Below are 18,245 nucleotides of genomic sequence, written 5' to 3'. Positions count from 1 at the left end.
CTCCTACCAACAATGAACACACAAGTTGCCTTCATATCCTTTCTTGTACTTAGTTTTCCCAGATATATGCCCAAAAGTGGGATTGCTCATTTATAATATTTGACTAAATATGCCCAGCTTGCTCTTTGGAAAAGCTGTGTACATCAAGGATCCTCTAGAGGTGAACATGTATTGGGGCACGTGGGTGGCTCAGGGGGTTAAGCCTCTGCCTTTAGCTCAGGTCATGATCTCAGGGTCCTGGGATCAAGCCCCATATCGGACTCTCTGCTCAGCAGGGAGCCTGCCTCCCTGCCTACTTGTGATCTCTCTCTCTGTCAAATCAATCAATCAATCTTAAAGAAGTGTACACGTATTTCCATTTCTTCATATCTCTACCGAAACATAGAATCATCCCACTTCTTTTTTTTTTTTTTTAAAGATTTTATGTATTTATTTGAGAGAGAGAGAGACAGTGAGAGAGAGCATGAGCAAGGAGAAGGTCAGAGGGAGAAGCAGACTCCCCATGCAGCTGGGAGCCCGATGCGGGATTAGATCCCGGGACTCCGGGATCATGACCTGAGCCGAAGGCAGTCGTCCAACCAACTGAGCCACCCAGGCATCCCGAATCATCCCACTTCTTAAACATTTTGCCAATCTTGGTGTAAAGTGATGTCTTGTTTTGGTTTCCATAGTTCTGACTACTGATGAGTTTGAGCAGCTCTCTGTATTTGCTGTTTGTATCCTCTGACCATCTTCCTATTGGTCTTCCTCCCTATCTTCTTATGGATTGGTAGGGATTTCTTCTTCATTCTAGATACCAACTCTTGGTCACTTGCAAATATATTCTTTTAATTTATAGTCTGTTATTTTGGCGACTGTGATACCTTTAATGAATAGAAGTATTTTAATTTGATTTGATTACTTTCCCTCATATGGTTGATGGTATTTGGGGTCTTTTTTTTTTAAAGATTTTATTTATTTATTTGACAGAGAGAGACATAGTGAGAGAGGGACACAAGCAGGGGAAGCAAGAGAGAGAGAAGCAGGCTCCCTGCTGAGCAGGGAGCCCGATGGGGGTTTGATCCCAGGACCCTGGGATCATGACCTGAGCTGAAGGCAGATGCTTAACCCCTATTTTGGGTCTTTTAAAATTTTTAAAAGTTCTTCCTCATGTGGTATACATACTTTAGGTAGTTTTAAGAACTCTGTAATTTGAATTCTATTACAAAGCTTTAAAGAGCTTTGCTTTCCTCCTAGTTTTGTCCTTTTGTAGTCATTAGATGATTCAGCAATGAAAGGACAGTGGATACAAATTACAGAGTTGGATGTGATTTTGCAGATGTGTTCAGGCATATTGATTTTTATCTACTGCAGAGTTGGTGATCAAGTTCTTCTAATACAATTTTACCACCCTCTTTTAATCTTCTTTTCTGGGTCATTTCTGCCTGAGACACTTGCCTCTTCTGGCCCATTTTCCTTAGCAGGCTTGTGCAATTAGTACTTTTGCCCATGGCCAGAACATCACCTTTGCTGTTCCCAGCTGTGGTTGATGCACATTCTAGGTCCTTCCTCTCCTAGACCTTCTAGGAGCTTAGAGATATGCCAGCATTTCTTTTTGCCCTTAAAGACCCTTTGCAGGGACTCTGTATTACAACCCAGCAAGAACCTTCATCCGGTGCACTTGCCCAGGCTTAGATTTACACTCTTTAATCTGAAGAGCATTTCACTTATTTTTAAGTGCAGTCTTTTTGGGCGCCTTCATGTTGTGATTTTTTTTTTTAATTGGTTGCACCATACTTGTACAAACAGGAAGCTCCAGCCATAGAATTGCTAGACTCAGAAAATTAGCTATGAAAGGAACCTTGAGGGATAGCCGGTGATTCCCACTAGCATCCTGGGGAATGTTTGGAAATACTGGGGACCATCTGTGTTGGTCACAATGACTAGGTGTGCCACTAACACTTGGTACCTGAGGGGTAGGGTGATAAGTGCCCTGACATGCCTTGGAAGATCTGAAACAATAAAGAATTGTTTAGTCCCCCCAAAGGCCAGTAGTTCCCCATTGCAAAACAACTCTTTAAATTCCTTTATTATATAGATGAAGAAAACAAACCTCGAAGAGGTTGGCAAGTGCCCAAGATCCTATGGCTAAACTGAGTTAGAATATGGGCTTCTAGTCACTCAGGCCTTGGTCTTCCCATGGATACAAACACATTTTGTTGGGTGAGCTCCTGGCAGCTCTTCATTTGGGTGGGAGGAACCATTCCACAAGTACCCTCGCCTTGTTGTTCTTAATCTTTCTCTTACTCTTCACTGGTTACAGCTGAGCTTGGCGATTTTGATCCCGACGAGCATCCTGAGAATTATATCAGTGAGTTTGAGATTTTCCCCAAGCAGTCACAGAAGCTGGAAAGAAAAATAGTGGACATCCACAAAAATGAACTCAGGTAATAGGGGTAGACATTTGGAAGAATGATGGGAGCGAGAAAGTATTCTTACCGCAGGGAATGTGGAAATCGTGTTGTGAAGTGAGAGTATTGGTAATGTGTGAGATACCAGTGTAATGTACGAGTGGACCGTTTCAGGGGGCGGAGCGATCTTGCTGGGCACTGACCAAAGAGTCCCCTGGATGGCTGTCTGGGAACCACCCACAGTTATTACAGCCATATATTTTCATATGGGTTTTAACCACCCTGAGTTTCTGTAAGTGAAATCTAGGGTAAGTAAGTAATCATTTCTGGTTTGAATTTTGCATTGCCTCTTCCTTTCCTGTCGCCACTGATGAAAACTTGCTGGTGCTCCAGGATGATTGTGACTGATTACAGAGTCGTAACAGTAGAACTAGCAGAATGCATACAGTAGTCACGGTGTACCAGGTGCAGTTCTAAGTCCTTGTGTGTGGTGACTCATTTAATCTTCACGGTGACTGGGAGATAGGCTGTTACGTGTGAAAGGGAGCATGGGTAGGAACCATTGACAGCTTGGAGTCAAGTAACTCAGGTGCTCTAGTCTGTAACTAGAATTTAGATCTGTGCAAGTCATGGAAAAATTCATGGTAATTTTTGGTAATAATAAGCATGGGTTGGTATGTTTGGTAAACTTGGTGATAATAAGTATGGGTTATGTTATGACAAGTATGGAGGAAGACCTGTATGAATGAGCTGCCTCCATCTTATGAACCTCTGATAATTGTGTGTGTGTGTGTAAAAATATATTGTATTGTATATATAAATATATATATGTAAGTGTCCCCGTATCATGAATTCTGGAACAAGGAACTGTCCGCTTGACTGGGAGTGCTGGAATTCCCTACCTGATGCAGGCACTCCCCCTTCTGGTGAGTCTGAGCAGAGGAAACATGTGGCCATTAAAAGTGGCTGCATATTTCAGCTTTGAAAGGATGACCTTTGTTCCTAACAGATGAAGATGATTAGACATCAAAATATTGTACTGATTTCAGAAAGCAATGTGTCATCTCTATGGGTAATTTGAGAGTATTGTCTCCTAATGGAAAGCTTTGTCGAAAATACAGGACACTGACTACTCTTTTTACATCTTAGGGATGAGAATGGTAGAGAGGAGTACAAATAAAGCTCCGGTATTCTCGCTGAGGAGTGTGTGGACAAGCACTGTCTGGGCAGCTGCAGAATGAGAATCTCTGGGGAGAGGCATTGCATGTATGGATAGGGGGGAACTGGGAATCCAGAGGCGCGCTGTGACCAGAATTTGCAGCACCTCGAATGCTCAGGGCATACAATATTAGTAAACGTCTAGTGAGCATTAGTGGATGCCAAAACACTGTGCTAAGAGTCTTATGTTTGTCCACTTAGTCCTCCTAAACTCTACAGGGGAGGTGCTGTTGTTGCTCCTCATCCAATGTGAAGAAAGCACAGTGGGGAGTAGATTAAGAACTTGCCCTGTTAGTGGCAAAGTCAGGACTTAAACCTTGCTCTTCCTTGACACCAGCACCCCACGCTCTTCGCCCCACCGCTGAGCAGCTGTCAGGCACTCAGGTGGTCAGTCATGTTGGTGTTGCACAGTGATCACCATGGCGATGGCACCAGAAGGTGGAGACTGTGAGCAAGAGGACCAGTTATTTAGTTCTGCTCTCTAGACGAGAGATGCTATGGACCTGGAAAAGAAAGAAGAGAGTTTTGAGCAGCCTTACATCAAGAGGGTGACCCACTGAATTTCATGAGTAAATGAGTGAATCAAAGAAGATTCCAGATGGCTTTTTATAATCACAAAGCTGTAAACTGAACCTCATGCCAGCACCTGCCTTTGTTGATAACCCTGAAAGTAGTCATCATACACTGGGGGAGCAGGGGTGGTCATCAATCGGCCATCATGGAAGTAAATCTTGGAAATAAATGCTATGGCTACATCCCAAAGTTTCTGTTCCGGAGCACTGTGCATTTGTCACATCCAGAAAGCTCCTCTGAAGAAGACAGAGTTGTATGTTGAAGGACAGAAGAGCCAGAAATTATATGACATTGCACAGAGAGGTGCAGAGGGTATTTTTCCTATGAATTTTTGCTCATTCTCAAGTAGTTGTGCAGTTCCTTTTGTATCAATGCAGCAGAGAGAGATGATTGGTTTGGATGGGAAGATAAGAAGAGCAGAACAAGCTGACAGTGCAGAGGGAGAGAGACTTTCTAGAATTGGTTGGAAACCTGCATAGAGACTGGGTTACTCTGGGGGTTTGTACAGGTTGTGAAAGTATTGACTTCTCTGATGTGGGAAATTGGACCTTTGCTTGGATTGCTTTGCAAAACCAACAGTGTCAGGAAGGAGTTATAGATGGAAGAGAGCCATACGGGGCTGTACCAAGGTGTTACCATCTTATTTTCCAAGGTCATCAGAGCACCCATGACCCTTCTACACAACAAAGGGATAATGTGTGATCATTGAACTGTTGTCACAGAAACTTCCTGAGAGGATTCAGCTGGCCTTTGTTGAGGTTTGAGATGCCCCAGAACTTAACCTCCTGCTTCCTGCCTGGTTTCTGAACCAGTGGGGAAAGAAAACAAGACATGGCAAGTGAGACACAAACTAGAGCAGGAATGGTGTTGGTGATTTACAGTGAGATAAACATACTTCCATTTTCTGCCCTTTTACTTGATTGGAATTGCTCTCCTTTGTGCTTTCTGAGGAAGGGATAAAAGCTGTGATTCTTGGGAGAAAAGTAACTGGGAGGAAGAAGAACCTTTCTCTCTGGGAGGCTACGTGATGCTTGAAGGTGCAAGCAAGATGGCGTGATAGACAGCCAGAGTTCTTCATGGGGGAGGAAAGAGACACTCCTTGGATTTTTGAGATGCTGTAAAATAGAAGACCAAAAGTGTAGAATTTCCATCAACTTAGATTCTTTTAGATGTTAAAAGAGATTTGTGAATGAAGATTGGAATTTATAGTTAGGCCAACTTTGTTTCCTTGAGTGCACCGTCTGAACAGGAGGGTAGGGTAGGGAGAAGTGACAGTTTTGCAAAGGAAATTCCTTTAGAAATTTCCTTTAGAAAGGAATACATATTGGTCATCACTTATATTAGTCATGATAAACTAGATTTTGCTGAGGAAATGACCCTAAAATCTCAGTGTTTAGAACAAGCAAGACTTATTTGTTCTGTTACATGTCGACCATATATCAGCTGGGAGTCTCTGCTCACCATTGTCACTCAAGACATTCACAGGTTTGAATTTGCTAGTTGTTGAGCCAGAGGGAAATGAGAGTTCTGGAAGGCCTTGCTTCAGCTTGGAAGTGATATCTGTCACTTCCACTGAACTATGGTGGCCATAAATAGTCCATAACTGGTCACATGGTTCTACCTAATGGCAAGAAAGGCCATTAGGAGAAGGCTGACAGATCTTAAGGGTCTTTGCAATCTCATTAACAAATAGGCTTTTTAAATTAAACTTTTTTGTTGTTGTTGTTAAAAAAAACTTTATTTTTTAGATTCACAGCAATATTGAGTGGAAGGTACGGAGATTTCCCCTATTCTCCCTACATAGCCTCTCCCGTTAACAATGTCCCCACTAGAGTGATGCATTTGTTGCAGTTGTTGACCCAACCCTGACAGCTCATTATCACACACAAACCACAGTTTGCCTTAGCGTTCACTCTGGATGTACATTCTATGGACTATAGTATAATGACACGTATCCACTGTTATAGCGTCATGCAGAATGGTTTCACTGCCCTAAAAATTCTCTGTGCTCTGCCTGTTCCTCTCTTCCACCCCCACAACCACTGGCAAACCCTGATCTTTTAACTATCTCTACAGTTTCGCCTCTGCCAGAATATCATGTCGTTAGATTCCCACAGTATACAGCCTTTTCAGATTCTCTTCTTTCATTAGCAATGTGTATTTAATCCCTCTGTGTGTTTTCATCCCTCACTCATTCCTTGCCGAATAATATTCCTTTACTGGTATGTTCCGTGGTTTATCCACTCGCCTACTGAAGGACATCTTGGAGGCTTCCAAGCTTTGGCAATAGTGAATAAGGCTGTTATAAACATTCATGTGTAGGCCTTTTGTGTAGACATAAATTTTCAACTTCTTTGGTCTGCTGGATTGTAGGGTGAGAGTATGTTTAGTTTCAAAAGAAATCCTCAAACTGTCTTCCGACGCGGCTGCATTCCCGCCAGTGATGAATGAGAGGTCCTCTTGTTCCTGTACATCCTCGCCAGCCTTTGGTATTTTCAGTGTTCTTGGTTTTGGTCATTCTGATGGCTGTGTAGTGAAAGTGCATTTTTCAGAAAGATTTTACAGAAGCATCGCTGGGCCTCCTAATACCCTGTAAACTAGAAGATATGGGGATGTATGGTTTGCATCATCGAATATATGTTAGTACTAAAACTCACTGAGACTGATTGATTCTTATAGATCAGGATAGATAAACACACACACACACACACACACACACACACACACAATCTATCTAGGCTTTCTGGGCCACATGGTCTCTATTGCAACCACTTAGTTATGTTTTTGTAGAGCAAAAGAAGACAAAGGCAATACCTAAATTAGTGGGCTATGATTCAGTGAAACTTGATGGACAAAACAGATGGTGGGCCAGGTTTGACCCGTGGGTTCTAGTTTGTGGGCCCTTTAAGCACGTGGCAGAGAAGGTTTGGAGTTCATTTCAGCTTCACTGCCTGCCTCTGTAGATAATTTTAAGACAAAAGAGCCATATTTGTTTTTAATACAATGTAGAAGAAAAAATCTTTTAATTCACAGATTTCATTTGAGTTTGGTACGTAGAGATGAGGCCCTAGCATGGGGACGGCTTGGAAACAGGTTTTTCCTCCTTCCAGAGCCCTCTGGTGGCTGGAAGAGGCTGTTGCCACAATCCCTAGGAATGTGAACATCTCTTATTTTGATTGTCCTGGTTACTGTTTTCCACAGAGCTTTAACCATGACCATGTGAGTTAGAAAGGAATATCCATTCCATTAGTCCTGAGGGTCCCAAAAGGGGGTTGAAGATCAAGGATATGAGTGATTTCACTTTCAGGAATGCTGAGAGGCTTCTCTGGAGGTTTTCCTAGAGTTTCTACTCAGCTGGTTTTCTCAATTCCAGTTCACCAAGTTTCTCTTTAGAGGCAAAGACATTTGGACTAGCTTCAGCCACAGGTCGTCAGCTTTCAAATATTCAGAAATCTCATTTGGGGGTGAATTGGTCTTGAAGAAACATATTCCTTGCCCTTAACGAGCAGAAAAACAATCCAATTAGCTGCAGTCATAATGATTTGATGCAGTGAGGCTTGTGCTGGAAGCAATAGTGATACTGAGTGAGTTTCAAACAGAGTCATTATCTCTTTTTATTTCTCCAAATTTGCATTCTCTGGAGATCATGTGCATCCTGGCAAGGATATGTAGTTTCAAAAATGTCCAGCTTTCTAGAGATAAGTGACCTGCTATGATAAATACCCTCCAACCCACGCTTCTGATGGACAAATCACAAGAGCCCCCTTAGGAAAAGTTTTTATCCAGTTTTGGGAAGATCATTTATTGTGTGAAAGGAAAATGGGAAAGATCAGATGGCTTTACAACTTCTCATCTTTCTGGAGATGTGCTTCCTGTCATCTCTACTCCCCGCTTCGTGTAACCTTTCCCTCCTTAAGTCCCTCATTTTATTTTATTTTTTAAAAGATTTTATTTATTTATTTGTCAGAGAGAGAGAGACAGAGCATAAGCAGGCAGGAGTGGCAGGCAGAGGGAGAAGCAGGCTCCCTGCTGAGCAAGGAGCCAGATGCGGGACTCAATCCCAAGACCTTGAGGTCACGACCCGAGCCAAAGTCAGATGCTTAACCTACTGAGCCACCCAGGTATTCATTCCATCAAGTTTCTTATTTTAAAACCCCAGAATCAATCTCTCTCTCTTTCTCTGTCTCTCTGGTGGGCTGTCAAATCAATTTCCATTCCCTGTTGTTACTTGGCATAGGATTTGGAAGAGAGAATTACTTGGCATCACATGCTCCTCCTCTAAAACCTCAATCCTTGTATTATGTGACCTGGAATCAGGGACGTTCTGGGGAGGGTTGGGCCAGGGGCAACTTGCGTATGCACCCAAGCCATCAGAGCTTTTATAAAGGTAAAATCTGGCTATAGCGACTTGAGAGGAGGATGAGCCGTGTCACCAAAGTGCCACATGGCTTTGAAGAAAGGGGGAGGGTTAGTACTGATAGCTTGAACCAGCCATGACTTAATACATCTTTTGATCACATCCAACATGTGAATTACACATAGTCAAAACCTTTTCAAACTTTAGGTGAACTTATAACAGTGTATCCAGCCATCCAGCCCTCTGTTCAGGCACCCATTCATGACTCATCCATACAACCATTTGTTCATCTGTTCATGTAACAAGAATTTATTAAAAGGCAACTCTGTATCAGGAACTGTGGAAGTAATGAGTGACCTAGCCCACTGATCTTGAACTGTACCACCAAGCTGGGATCCCCTTCCTCATGGATACTCCCCCATGACCTCATGTTTTAAAAGATTTTATCTAAAAGACAGATTTTATCTAAAATTTGCTTCCTAATTTTCATTAGTCATACACAGCTACAGCTGCCACCCAGAGCCTTTGAATATCCATAGGTCACCAGCCAAAAGCCAAAAACTTGACATACCCAATTACTACACTTAGGGGACTCTTGGAGTCCAAAGCAGGGGTTATAAAATGATAGTCGTTGAATTACATGGTGACCCAGATATATGTTTTTTGGGACAAATAAGTTCTTAAAAAATGGAATCAGTTGCCAGAAAGCCCAGCTTCTCTTGCACCAAGATTTGGTAACCCTAGGCCTTCCCCTATGTGGTAGCACTCAGCTAGAGCTAAGCCACAGTGCTCTGTAAGAGACTCACTTGCTCTACAAATTGCCACCATTCCTGCTTGGCCACCTTCTGCCTCCATTGGTATTGAGTTCGGGACCACCTTCTTGGACCAGTAAGAATCAGACACCTGAGAAATTAATTTACCCAAGGCCCTTACAATTAGGAAGCAACAGCCCTTGACCTGAAATCTGTGTTTTCCTGTGTAATGCCCTGATACCTTCCAAGTGATTGCTCTCCTGCAAGACTTGTCCTTGTCTGCCCCAGGGCATTAGCACTCTCTCCCTCATAGCATGGCAGTTACCGAGATTATGTAGCATTCTGGCAAATGCTCTCATAGGGCTGGTACCTAATGGTCCCTAAGGCACTTGTGAGAGATCCTGTTCCTCTCTAAACAATTAGAAATGATAGACCGGAGACTCTCCTATTTAGGATGCAGACAAGCCTGAGACATTCATCTCCCCCAACACCAAGATAATGCAACAATCTACACAGACTACAGAATCCTAGTTTTGAAACCAATCTGAGAGCAAAGAAATCTTAAAGACTGAAATCCAGAATGTCCTTCCCAAGACAGTGGACACCTGCACTTGGTTTCACTTCTGATGGTGTGGGAGGAGGAGGTGGAGTATGCCATAGGTGGGGTCAAGGCGAACTAGCCAAGTCTTCAGCAAGCTTTCGATGGCCATGAGCGCACTGACTTAACTGTTGGGATCCAAGGACTCCAGCTGCAGAGTGAGTTGCACATTCCCAACACCCTTTGGCCCTAGGCCTTCAAGAGAAGAGGAAAGAAGTCAGACAGGGCTGGAGAGCTGAGTGAGATTCCTCCGAGACACTCCAGACTTTCAGCCAGGGTAGGGTAGCTCTTGCCAATATCAGGGAAAGGACCACAGGGAGGTCCTTCCAAAATACTGAGAGCCAGAGACAGGACTGGAGAGCAAGAAGATTCCTTGAAACTGAAAAACTTGAGATGGTGGTAAAGGTGGTAAAGCGTAGAGAACTCTATAGAGTCTAATGGATGCTAAGATCCAGCCCCTGCTCAGAGGTCAGTTCTGAGAGCATTCTTGAGCCTTTGAAGCCAGTGCTGAGTAGAATCTAACTAAAGCTGCAATTGAGCTACATCTAAGAAGATGCAAACAAGTTACAGCAAAACCCAACCCACTCAGGTTGGGAGTTCTGCTTTGCTGAGTTTAATTTGGCAACGCAAAGACCCAAATGGATTAGGTGAAGCCAAATCCACCCTTTCCTGCCAACCCTGCTCCAAGCAATCCACGTCTTTGCCGGCAAGACGCACACCTCATTTAATCAATGTACACGAAGGATGTGCACAATTAATGCTAACTAAAGATTTGCACTCATTCTTCGGATGCTGTACATTTTTGTAGTCCATGTAATGGTATGCTAAGGGCAGGTCAGTAAAAGAGGGTTCTTTTTGGCAAAAAGGATACCAGATAGGCAGAAGGGAGACGTGATTACTTGACCTCACCGAATTTATTAGAAAAGCATATTTTTAGAGAATGGTTAGCTCTTAAAGAATTCAAGTAATCCCTGGTCTTTACATCAAAATGTCTCATTAGAGACACTATTAATCTTTGTAGAACAGCTCCTGGTGAAAGATTTAGAGGATAGAAAATCATTATTTTCTGTTACCAAACGGAGTTTTTGCCAGAAACAAATGTCCAATGGGAACCTGAGGGGGCAAACGAACAATAAAAAAATATCTAATTGGCCTTAGTGTCTTCCTGAAAACCTGATCATTAAATGGTTTCTTCCTCAGTGAGTCGAGGAGACTCAGTTTCTAGTGCCATTGGTGTCTCTACCTTTCCTCCATTGGTTTTGAACCCTTTTCCTACAATGAACATTTGCAGTTAGCCTTTCTTTCTGTGTGACCTCTTAGATGAAGTCTTTTCAGTGCTTAGCTGTTGGAGATCTGCAGTCAAACCCAAGGCAAAGGATAACAATTTGAAAACTTTTATTTGAAAGAGGGGTCTTTGCTTTGCTATGAATGTCTTGACATGCTTCCTGACATTTCCCCCAGTGTCATAATTCTGATCTCAGTCACATGCAGGGTTAGCAGGGGAACAGATGCTGTTCTGAGGGTGAGTAGAGACCACTCTCTGTGCCAGGCAGTAGTCTAATGGCTTTTCATCTGTCAGCTGCTTACTCTATACACCAAATCTCCAAGGTAGGTACTATTTGTATCTTCATTTTATGGAATCAAGGAGCTCTAGGTTTAGCAGTTCTCTATTCCTGTGTGCAGTTCCTAACTCAGGTTCCAGCAAACTTTTTCTACACTAGGCTACTTAATAAATAGGATTTCTATTGCAGCTACTCAGTCTTGCTGCTGGAGCATGATGGCATCTGTAGACAGTATGTGGCTGTGTTCCAATAAGAACTTATTGGTCCTGGGGCACCTGGATGGCTCAGTGGGTTAAAGCCTCTGCCTTTGGTTCTAGGTTATGATCTCAGAGTCCTGGGATTGAGCCCCACATCGGGCTCTCTGCTCAGCAGGGAGCCTGCTTCCTCCTCTCTCTCTGCCTACTACTCATGATCTCTGTCAAATAAATAAATAAAATCTTAAAAAAAAGTAAAGAACTTATTGGTCCTGAAATTTGGATGTCCTATAATTTTCATGGGTCATGACATTACTATTCTTTGTTTGATTGTTTTAAACCATTTTTTTAAAAAAAGATTTTATTTGACTGAGAGAGAGACAGAGAACACAAGTAGGCAGAGAGGCAGGCAGAGAGAGAGGGGGAGGCAGGCTCTCTGCTGAGCAGAGAGCCCAAGGCGTGGCTCCATCCCAAGACCCTGAGACCATGACCTGAGCCGAAGGTAGAGGCTTAACACAATGAGCCACCCACGTGCCCTGGTTTTAAACCATATAAACATGGAAAACCAATCTCAGCTCAAGGGTTGTGCAAAACCTGTTGGTGGACAGGATTCAGCCTGTTGGCTTTAGTCTGGGGATCAATCGAGACCTCACTGCTCTCCCATAAGGTGTGAATATCAGGTACCTGGGGTGGATTGCCTCATCACTGATAAGATACAATGTTTAGAAGCTGAAAGAGGCTTTTTCTAAGACCTGATAAGCCATGTCATTTTTTTAAAAAGATTTTATTTATTTATTTGTCAGAGAGAGAGTGAGCGAGAGCGAGCACAGGCAGAGTCAGAGGGAGAAGCAGGCTCCTTGGGGAGCAAGGAGCCCGATGTGGGACTCGATCCCATGATGCTGTGATGACCTGAGCTGAAGGCAGCTGCTTAACCAACTGAGCCACCCAGGCATCCCCAGCCATGTCATTTTGATATGCTCTGCCATGTAAGAGGGCAGGCACATGGCCCTTAACAGTATTTTGGGGGTAGTGATGGTGGAGTGGGCACAGAGTAGTGCTTTGGAACCAAGCAGACTTGGATTTGAACCTCATTACTGCACTTACTAGCCGAGTAACTTTGAGCAAGTTACTTTTCCTTTGAGTATTGGAATCCTCATCTACAAAAGGAGGATAAGGATTTCTCCTTTATGAATATCAAGTGACAGAATACATACATTGTTTGACAATGAAAATGATTATATGTTGCTCAGAACAGTAGAGTTGAGTAACAAGGAGCCCTGCATGCATATCTATGAGGTTCCTGACCTGTCCTGTTTAGTTCAGCAGTGTTTTTGGACTGTACAGTATTTTATCCAGTAATTCTTTTATAAAAGGGCAGGAATTGCTCCTCTTTTAATCACTGAAAATATATAATATTTTATATAATAATATATAATAAATATATACAATGTTTTATAATAATGCATTAGCTTTATGTATACATATAATGTATATATAATGTATATATATAATGCAAATATAAAATATATGAGTATATACAACATATGCAATTTAAAGAATAGTTGAAAACACGCCCATGACCCCTTGACTCTGCTTATGAATTAGAATATCACCAGATGCTCGGAAGTCTCCTGTGTGCCCCTCCCGCATCACCCTCTTCCCTCCTCTGCACTATTGTGAATTTGGGGTTATTTATTCTCTCATTCAGCTTTTGTAAATATACTTCATACATATTACTAAGTAGTGCCTTGTTTATTTTTGCATGGTTTTGGCAGTCATCTAAATGGATTCCTGCTCTATTCTTCCGTCTCACGTGCTCCCATCAACATGGCGTTGGAGGCTTTTCCACACGGATGCATATGGCCGTAGGTCTTCATTTGTGCTTCCGTGTCATGAATGTTCTATGATGCGAACACATCACATGTTATGTATCCATTCTGCTCATGGGCATTTGGGTTATTTCTGGGCTTCTTGACTAATTCTCATGGGAGTGTAGGTAAAGGAGTTCCTAGCCTAGTATGAACCTAAGTGGAATTTGGAGGGCCATGGACTGTCAGCTTTTCTAGGAAGTGATGGCTTGTTTGCTGATGGGGTTGCCCCAATTCACACCAACAATTCATGAGGGTCCCCAGGGCTTCATAACCTTTTTTCTTTTCTGTTAAGCTCTTAACAATTGAAGTATAACAGACTCAGAAAAGTGTACAAAACATAAAGCTAATGTGTTATTATACAGTAAGCATAGGGGTATCAACCGCCCAAATAAGAGAGAATCGGTAACACCCCAGAAGCTTCTCTTCTGCCCCTTCTCAATATTTATCTTCTCCCTCCTCCCCAAAGGTGATCACATCTCTAACTTCTAACACGTTAGTTGTGTTTTGCTCATTTTTGAAAACCGTATAAACTGAATTCATTCAGTGTGTATTCAATTATATCCTTCCTCTTCTGTTCAGTTTTATTTTTGTGATGGTTTCCCATCTTGTGTGTAGGTTTAGCTCACGCAATTTCATGGCTATATAGCATTCCATTGTATATCCCTCTCCTGTTGGTAGACATTTGGGCTTTCTATTTTTTGCTACTACCAATGGCACTACTATGAAAATTCTATATATTCTTAGTGCCACATGCACAAGTTTCTGTTGCATATGGAACTCTACCAATGGAATCGTCATATTATAGGGTAAACATGTTGAACTTTTATAGATAATGGCAGTTTCCCAGATAGCTCTGCTGCCTTGCTACTCCCCCAGTATTATAAGAGCTGGTTTTGCCACAAATCCTCTTGAATGCTTGGTACTGTGTTTTAAATTTTGACTATGTAAATGGATGTAGAAATGATTTCTCATAGTTTTAATTTGCATTTTCCTGATGATAAAGAGTTAAGTGCATTTTCACGTGGTTGTACACTATTGGGATATCTTATGAAGTGCCTATGTATGTCTTGTGCTGATTTTTCTTCTGAGTCGTATATTTAAAAAATTGTATCGTTTGTCGATTTATAGAGATTAAAAAAAATTCTACATAGAAGTCCTTTTCTTGATTGTACATGTTACTGAAACCTTTTCCCGCACTGGGGCTCAGCGTTTCCCACCCTGAATGAGATGTCCCCATGAACAAAGATGTCTCAATGAATGAGAAGTCTCGAAGACAGATGTCTTTGAGTTCAATGTCACATTCTCTGGAGCTGTGTGACCCCACGCCTGCTGCCATTTGTGGTTGAGTGTTAACAATTAGGAACTGGATGCCTGTCGGATTTACAAAAGATGGGAATGTGCTCAGACCACCCAGGCAAACAAAACTTAGTCGCTTTCCAATATGAACTCCCAAATGACAACCTTTCACGATTAACTTGTTCCCAGACTGAATATTAAAGAGGGGTGAGCTTTAAAACCAAGCTGGGATTTTAAGAATAAACACTGTGCGGATTATACAAAGGTGCTGATGCTATTACCACGGGGGGGAATGGCCAGCTCTCCAGAGGGGAGCCCTTTCATGTCAAGCAGGAGGATTAGCCTGGAGCAGAGCCAATGGCTTTGGGCTGCTTTGAGTCTGGTCCTGGTTCCCTTTGGCCCCTATCTGGATCATTAGGCTAAAGTCTGCTTTGAGGGTCACCAGCGTGGGGGTCCTACTTAGTAAAATGTGGACAGCTCAGCTCTGTGCTTTGTCCCTCATTGGGGTGCTATGAATGTTTGGGTGAGTGAGTGAGAATGTGGCAGGCAGGGAAATAGCACCCAATGTTTGGATTTAATAATTTATCTTTCAGTGAAAGGTAAGATATAACTCCTAGAACTGAAGAGAGCTATGGAGAAATTCTTGTATGTATTGAGAAAACTAAAAAAAATCCCTTTCTCCTTTTCCTTCAATATAGTTGATGACTTCTCTTAACTTACTGTTATGGTATCAAGAAGAGATATCGTAACAGTGAGCGCGACTTGAAAAAAAAAAAACAAAGATAGGAGTTGTATTGAAGGGACCCATAGAGTGCTGATCAAGATGAATAAATAAAGATGTTGCCTTTATATATATCACAGTGAAACTTCAGCCTAACACTAAGGCTAGGAAAGAGGAAAGTCCGAAAGGCTTTAGAAGACTTTATTTTCTTAAAGCTGGTGTGTGAGTTAATCCCTCAGAAATGTGTTCTGTAAAGGTTGGATTAAAAATGATCTCTTCTTTAAAAAAAGAAAAAGGTAGGACATATGGCTACCTCTTCTTCCTTTTCCAAGGCCCTTTAGATCATGGAAAAAATACTAGAAAGCGGATTTAGGAAAGAATACCATTTTGGACCAGAAGTCCGACAGTGTCTTCTGGAAGATGGGAAACTGATGGAGCACATCCAGGTTGAACACATATGTAGGGTAGGAGTGGTTCTGGGTGCTTCAGATGACAGATGCACAGGGGGCCATCACGGCGAGTGGGCAGCTGCACTTGACTCAGTTGGGTAGCCTTGACCTCTTTCTCTGGTTCCTCGTGAGCAACAACAGGCTTGAGCTGGAGGTACCCCGTGTGGGGGCAACACCCAGAAGAATTACAGCCTTCAGTTTAAAATCAAGTTTCTAATACACACATTTCTCAGATGGCATGCCCCCCCACCACTCCTTCCCTACAAACCTCTCGAGGCCACTGCATTAAGCAGATAATGTCAGATGGAATAATGTCCATCCGTGAATCACCTGCCACTTAAGGAAACATCAGTTCCGTGAATGAGAGATTCTGACTCAGCAAACCAAAGGACCCTCACCAAGAAAGCAGCATAAACAGAACAAATGGGATGGGACTTTAGAGGAAACAAAGTGGGATTTCCTCAGAGGAACAAGAGAATTTATTGCGTGAAATAGGAATGGGCAGCTATTTCAAGAGCCAAATAGATATTACGTTGGAAGTGAAATATTTAATTGGTATTTTAAAAAAAATCTTAAGAAATGGAAAGAAGAGCAAGATGCATGCAGCTGAATAAATTAACAAAGTCGAACTAAGAAATAATTCAGAAAATGGACGCCTGGGTGACTCAGTCGGTTAAGCGTTTGCCTTCAGCTCAGGTCATGATCCCAGTGTTCTGGGATCAAGTCCCGTGTCAGGCTCCTTACTCTGCAGGGAGCCTGCTTCTCCCTCTGCCTGCCACCCCCAACCCCCAGCTTGTGCCCTTTCTCACAAAGAAATAAAATCTTGAAGAAAAGAAAAGAATGTAGTACAAAAAGAGAATGAAACAAAGGTTATAAGGCATGGAAGACGGACCTAGGGGTTTCGAGATCCATTTACTTGGGCCTCAGACCTATTCTAGTGAAATTTCAGTCACTTGGTTGAAAGAGAAGGTCTCAAAAGCCTTTTGGGGAGAGGGTAGATGGAATACTGTTTTGACTGAGAGCATGATGACTCTTGAAGGGGAGAGGAGGGAATCCATCTATGGGCAGACGGTTGGGTGGAAATAGATTTAATACTACAATATAATTCTACATGTTGGAAATTAAAAAAATCCTGTTGTTTTCTTTGGCAAACTCTCCTTGATTGTTACCTCTTTATCCTTGGAGAATGGTTTGGATTCTCTAAGATACGTTTGAGATTTAGTCAAAAGTGGAGTCTTCGAAATGCTGCACAATGCTGCTTTGAAAGTTAGCCCCAGAAAGTTTCACGGCCCTCAGCACTGCAGCGCCTTTCCCCCTCGTGGCGGCCAAGACCTTGTTTACCACCCTGGAGGACAGAGCTGGGATTAGTGGCTGAGATTTCCTTTCAAAGTCCAGAGCTTTCCAGTGGAATGGTTAACCGTCCTTCCTGTGCAGATGGCTTTGTTCAGGCTTGCGGGTAGCATAACAGGATTGCCCGTATTCTACCCTGAACAAGAGGGAATGCTCTTTGCCCTGGATAATCTTTTGAAGTGAGTAGGAAAGAGCAGATGCTGAATTCTATTTCAAATTAAGATTGAATTTGCAAGTCTTTACTTATTGGTAACTTGATAACCTTGATTAACTGTACGGGTCACTGGAGTCCTCAGAGTACACATAGGTTTTTTATGGAACAATTAGCCAGGGAACATGAGCTCTGATTCCTTAGCAAAGAGCTCCTCATGGTGATCAGTGTTACTGATTATTATTATATAGGGATCTCTGGGTTTTTTTGTTTTTATTTTTTAGTGTAGGATATCCCATTTTATTGAATCAGGGGACTTTAGATTTCTATAATCTTCTGTATTAACACCTTAAACTTTTGTTGTGTGATTCTAGAGGTCAGAGCCCACCAGTTGCTGAATTTAACTTACTCCTGAAAGCTCACACTTTGGAAACCTATGGGGTGGACCCCCACCCATGCAAGGTGAGTGGTCCTCCTAGCAGGCTGACATAAAACAATTGTTTTGCACACAAGAGAGTTCATCAGCGTGTGGGATATTTCTACAGGCTGGCCCATTGCCCCTAACTGGAAAGGACAACAGTCAGTAGGCTGTAATCACAAGTTCTGGTGGTTGATTTTCTCCGTTGTGAGCCTCCCAACTGCTTGCTAATTGCTATGTAGTAGTCACTTTCTTAAGTTAATATACATGATTCTTTCATCCATCAAATGGATGGTTCAACCCCTTAGAAGTTACAGGATCCAAACAGATTTATTCTCAAGACCC

The 18,245-nt window shown here is 42.4% G+C and overlaps 1 protein-coding gene across 3 annotated transcripts in view; it reads left to right on the top strand.

The window, feature by feature from the left end:
* FRMD3 (FERM domain containing 3) overlaps positions 1–18,245 on the top strand; it is a 314,836-nt gene that overhangs the window by 194,177 nt on the left and 102,414 nt on the right. For all 3 annotated transcript variants that reach the window (XM_045086062.1, XM_045086061.1, XM_045086063.1), the window contains 2 exons: positions 2,303–2,426; positions 17,857–17,944. In XM_045086062.1, the coding sequence (XP_044941997.1) occupies positions 2,303–2,426; positions 17,857–17,944 (212 nt within the window). The remainder of the gene's footprint in view (positions 1–2,302; positions 2,427–17,856; positions 17,945–18,245) is intronic.

Source organism: Mustela putorius, unplaced genomic scaffold (genome assembly GCF_011764305.1).
Source record: "Mustela putorius furo isolate JIRA1106 unplaced genomic scaffold, ASM1176430v1.1 tig00000876_pilon_pilon_pilon, whole genome shotgun sequence".
Classification (NCBI taxonomy): domain Eukaryota; kingdom Metazoa; phylum Chordata; class Mammalia; order Carnivora; family Mustelidae; genus Mustela; species Mustela putorius.
This window is presented reverse-complemented; position numbering and strand designations above follow the sequence as displayed.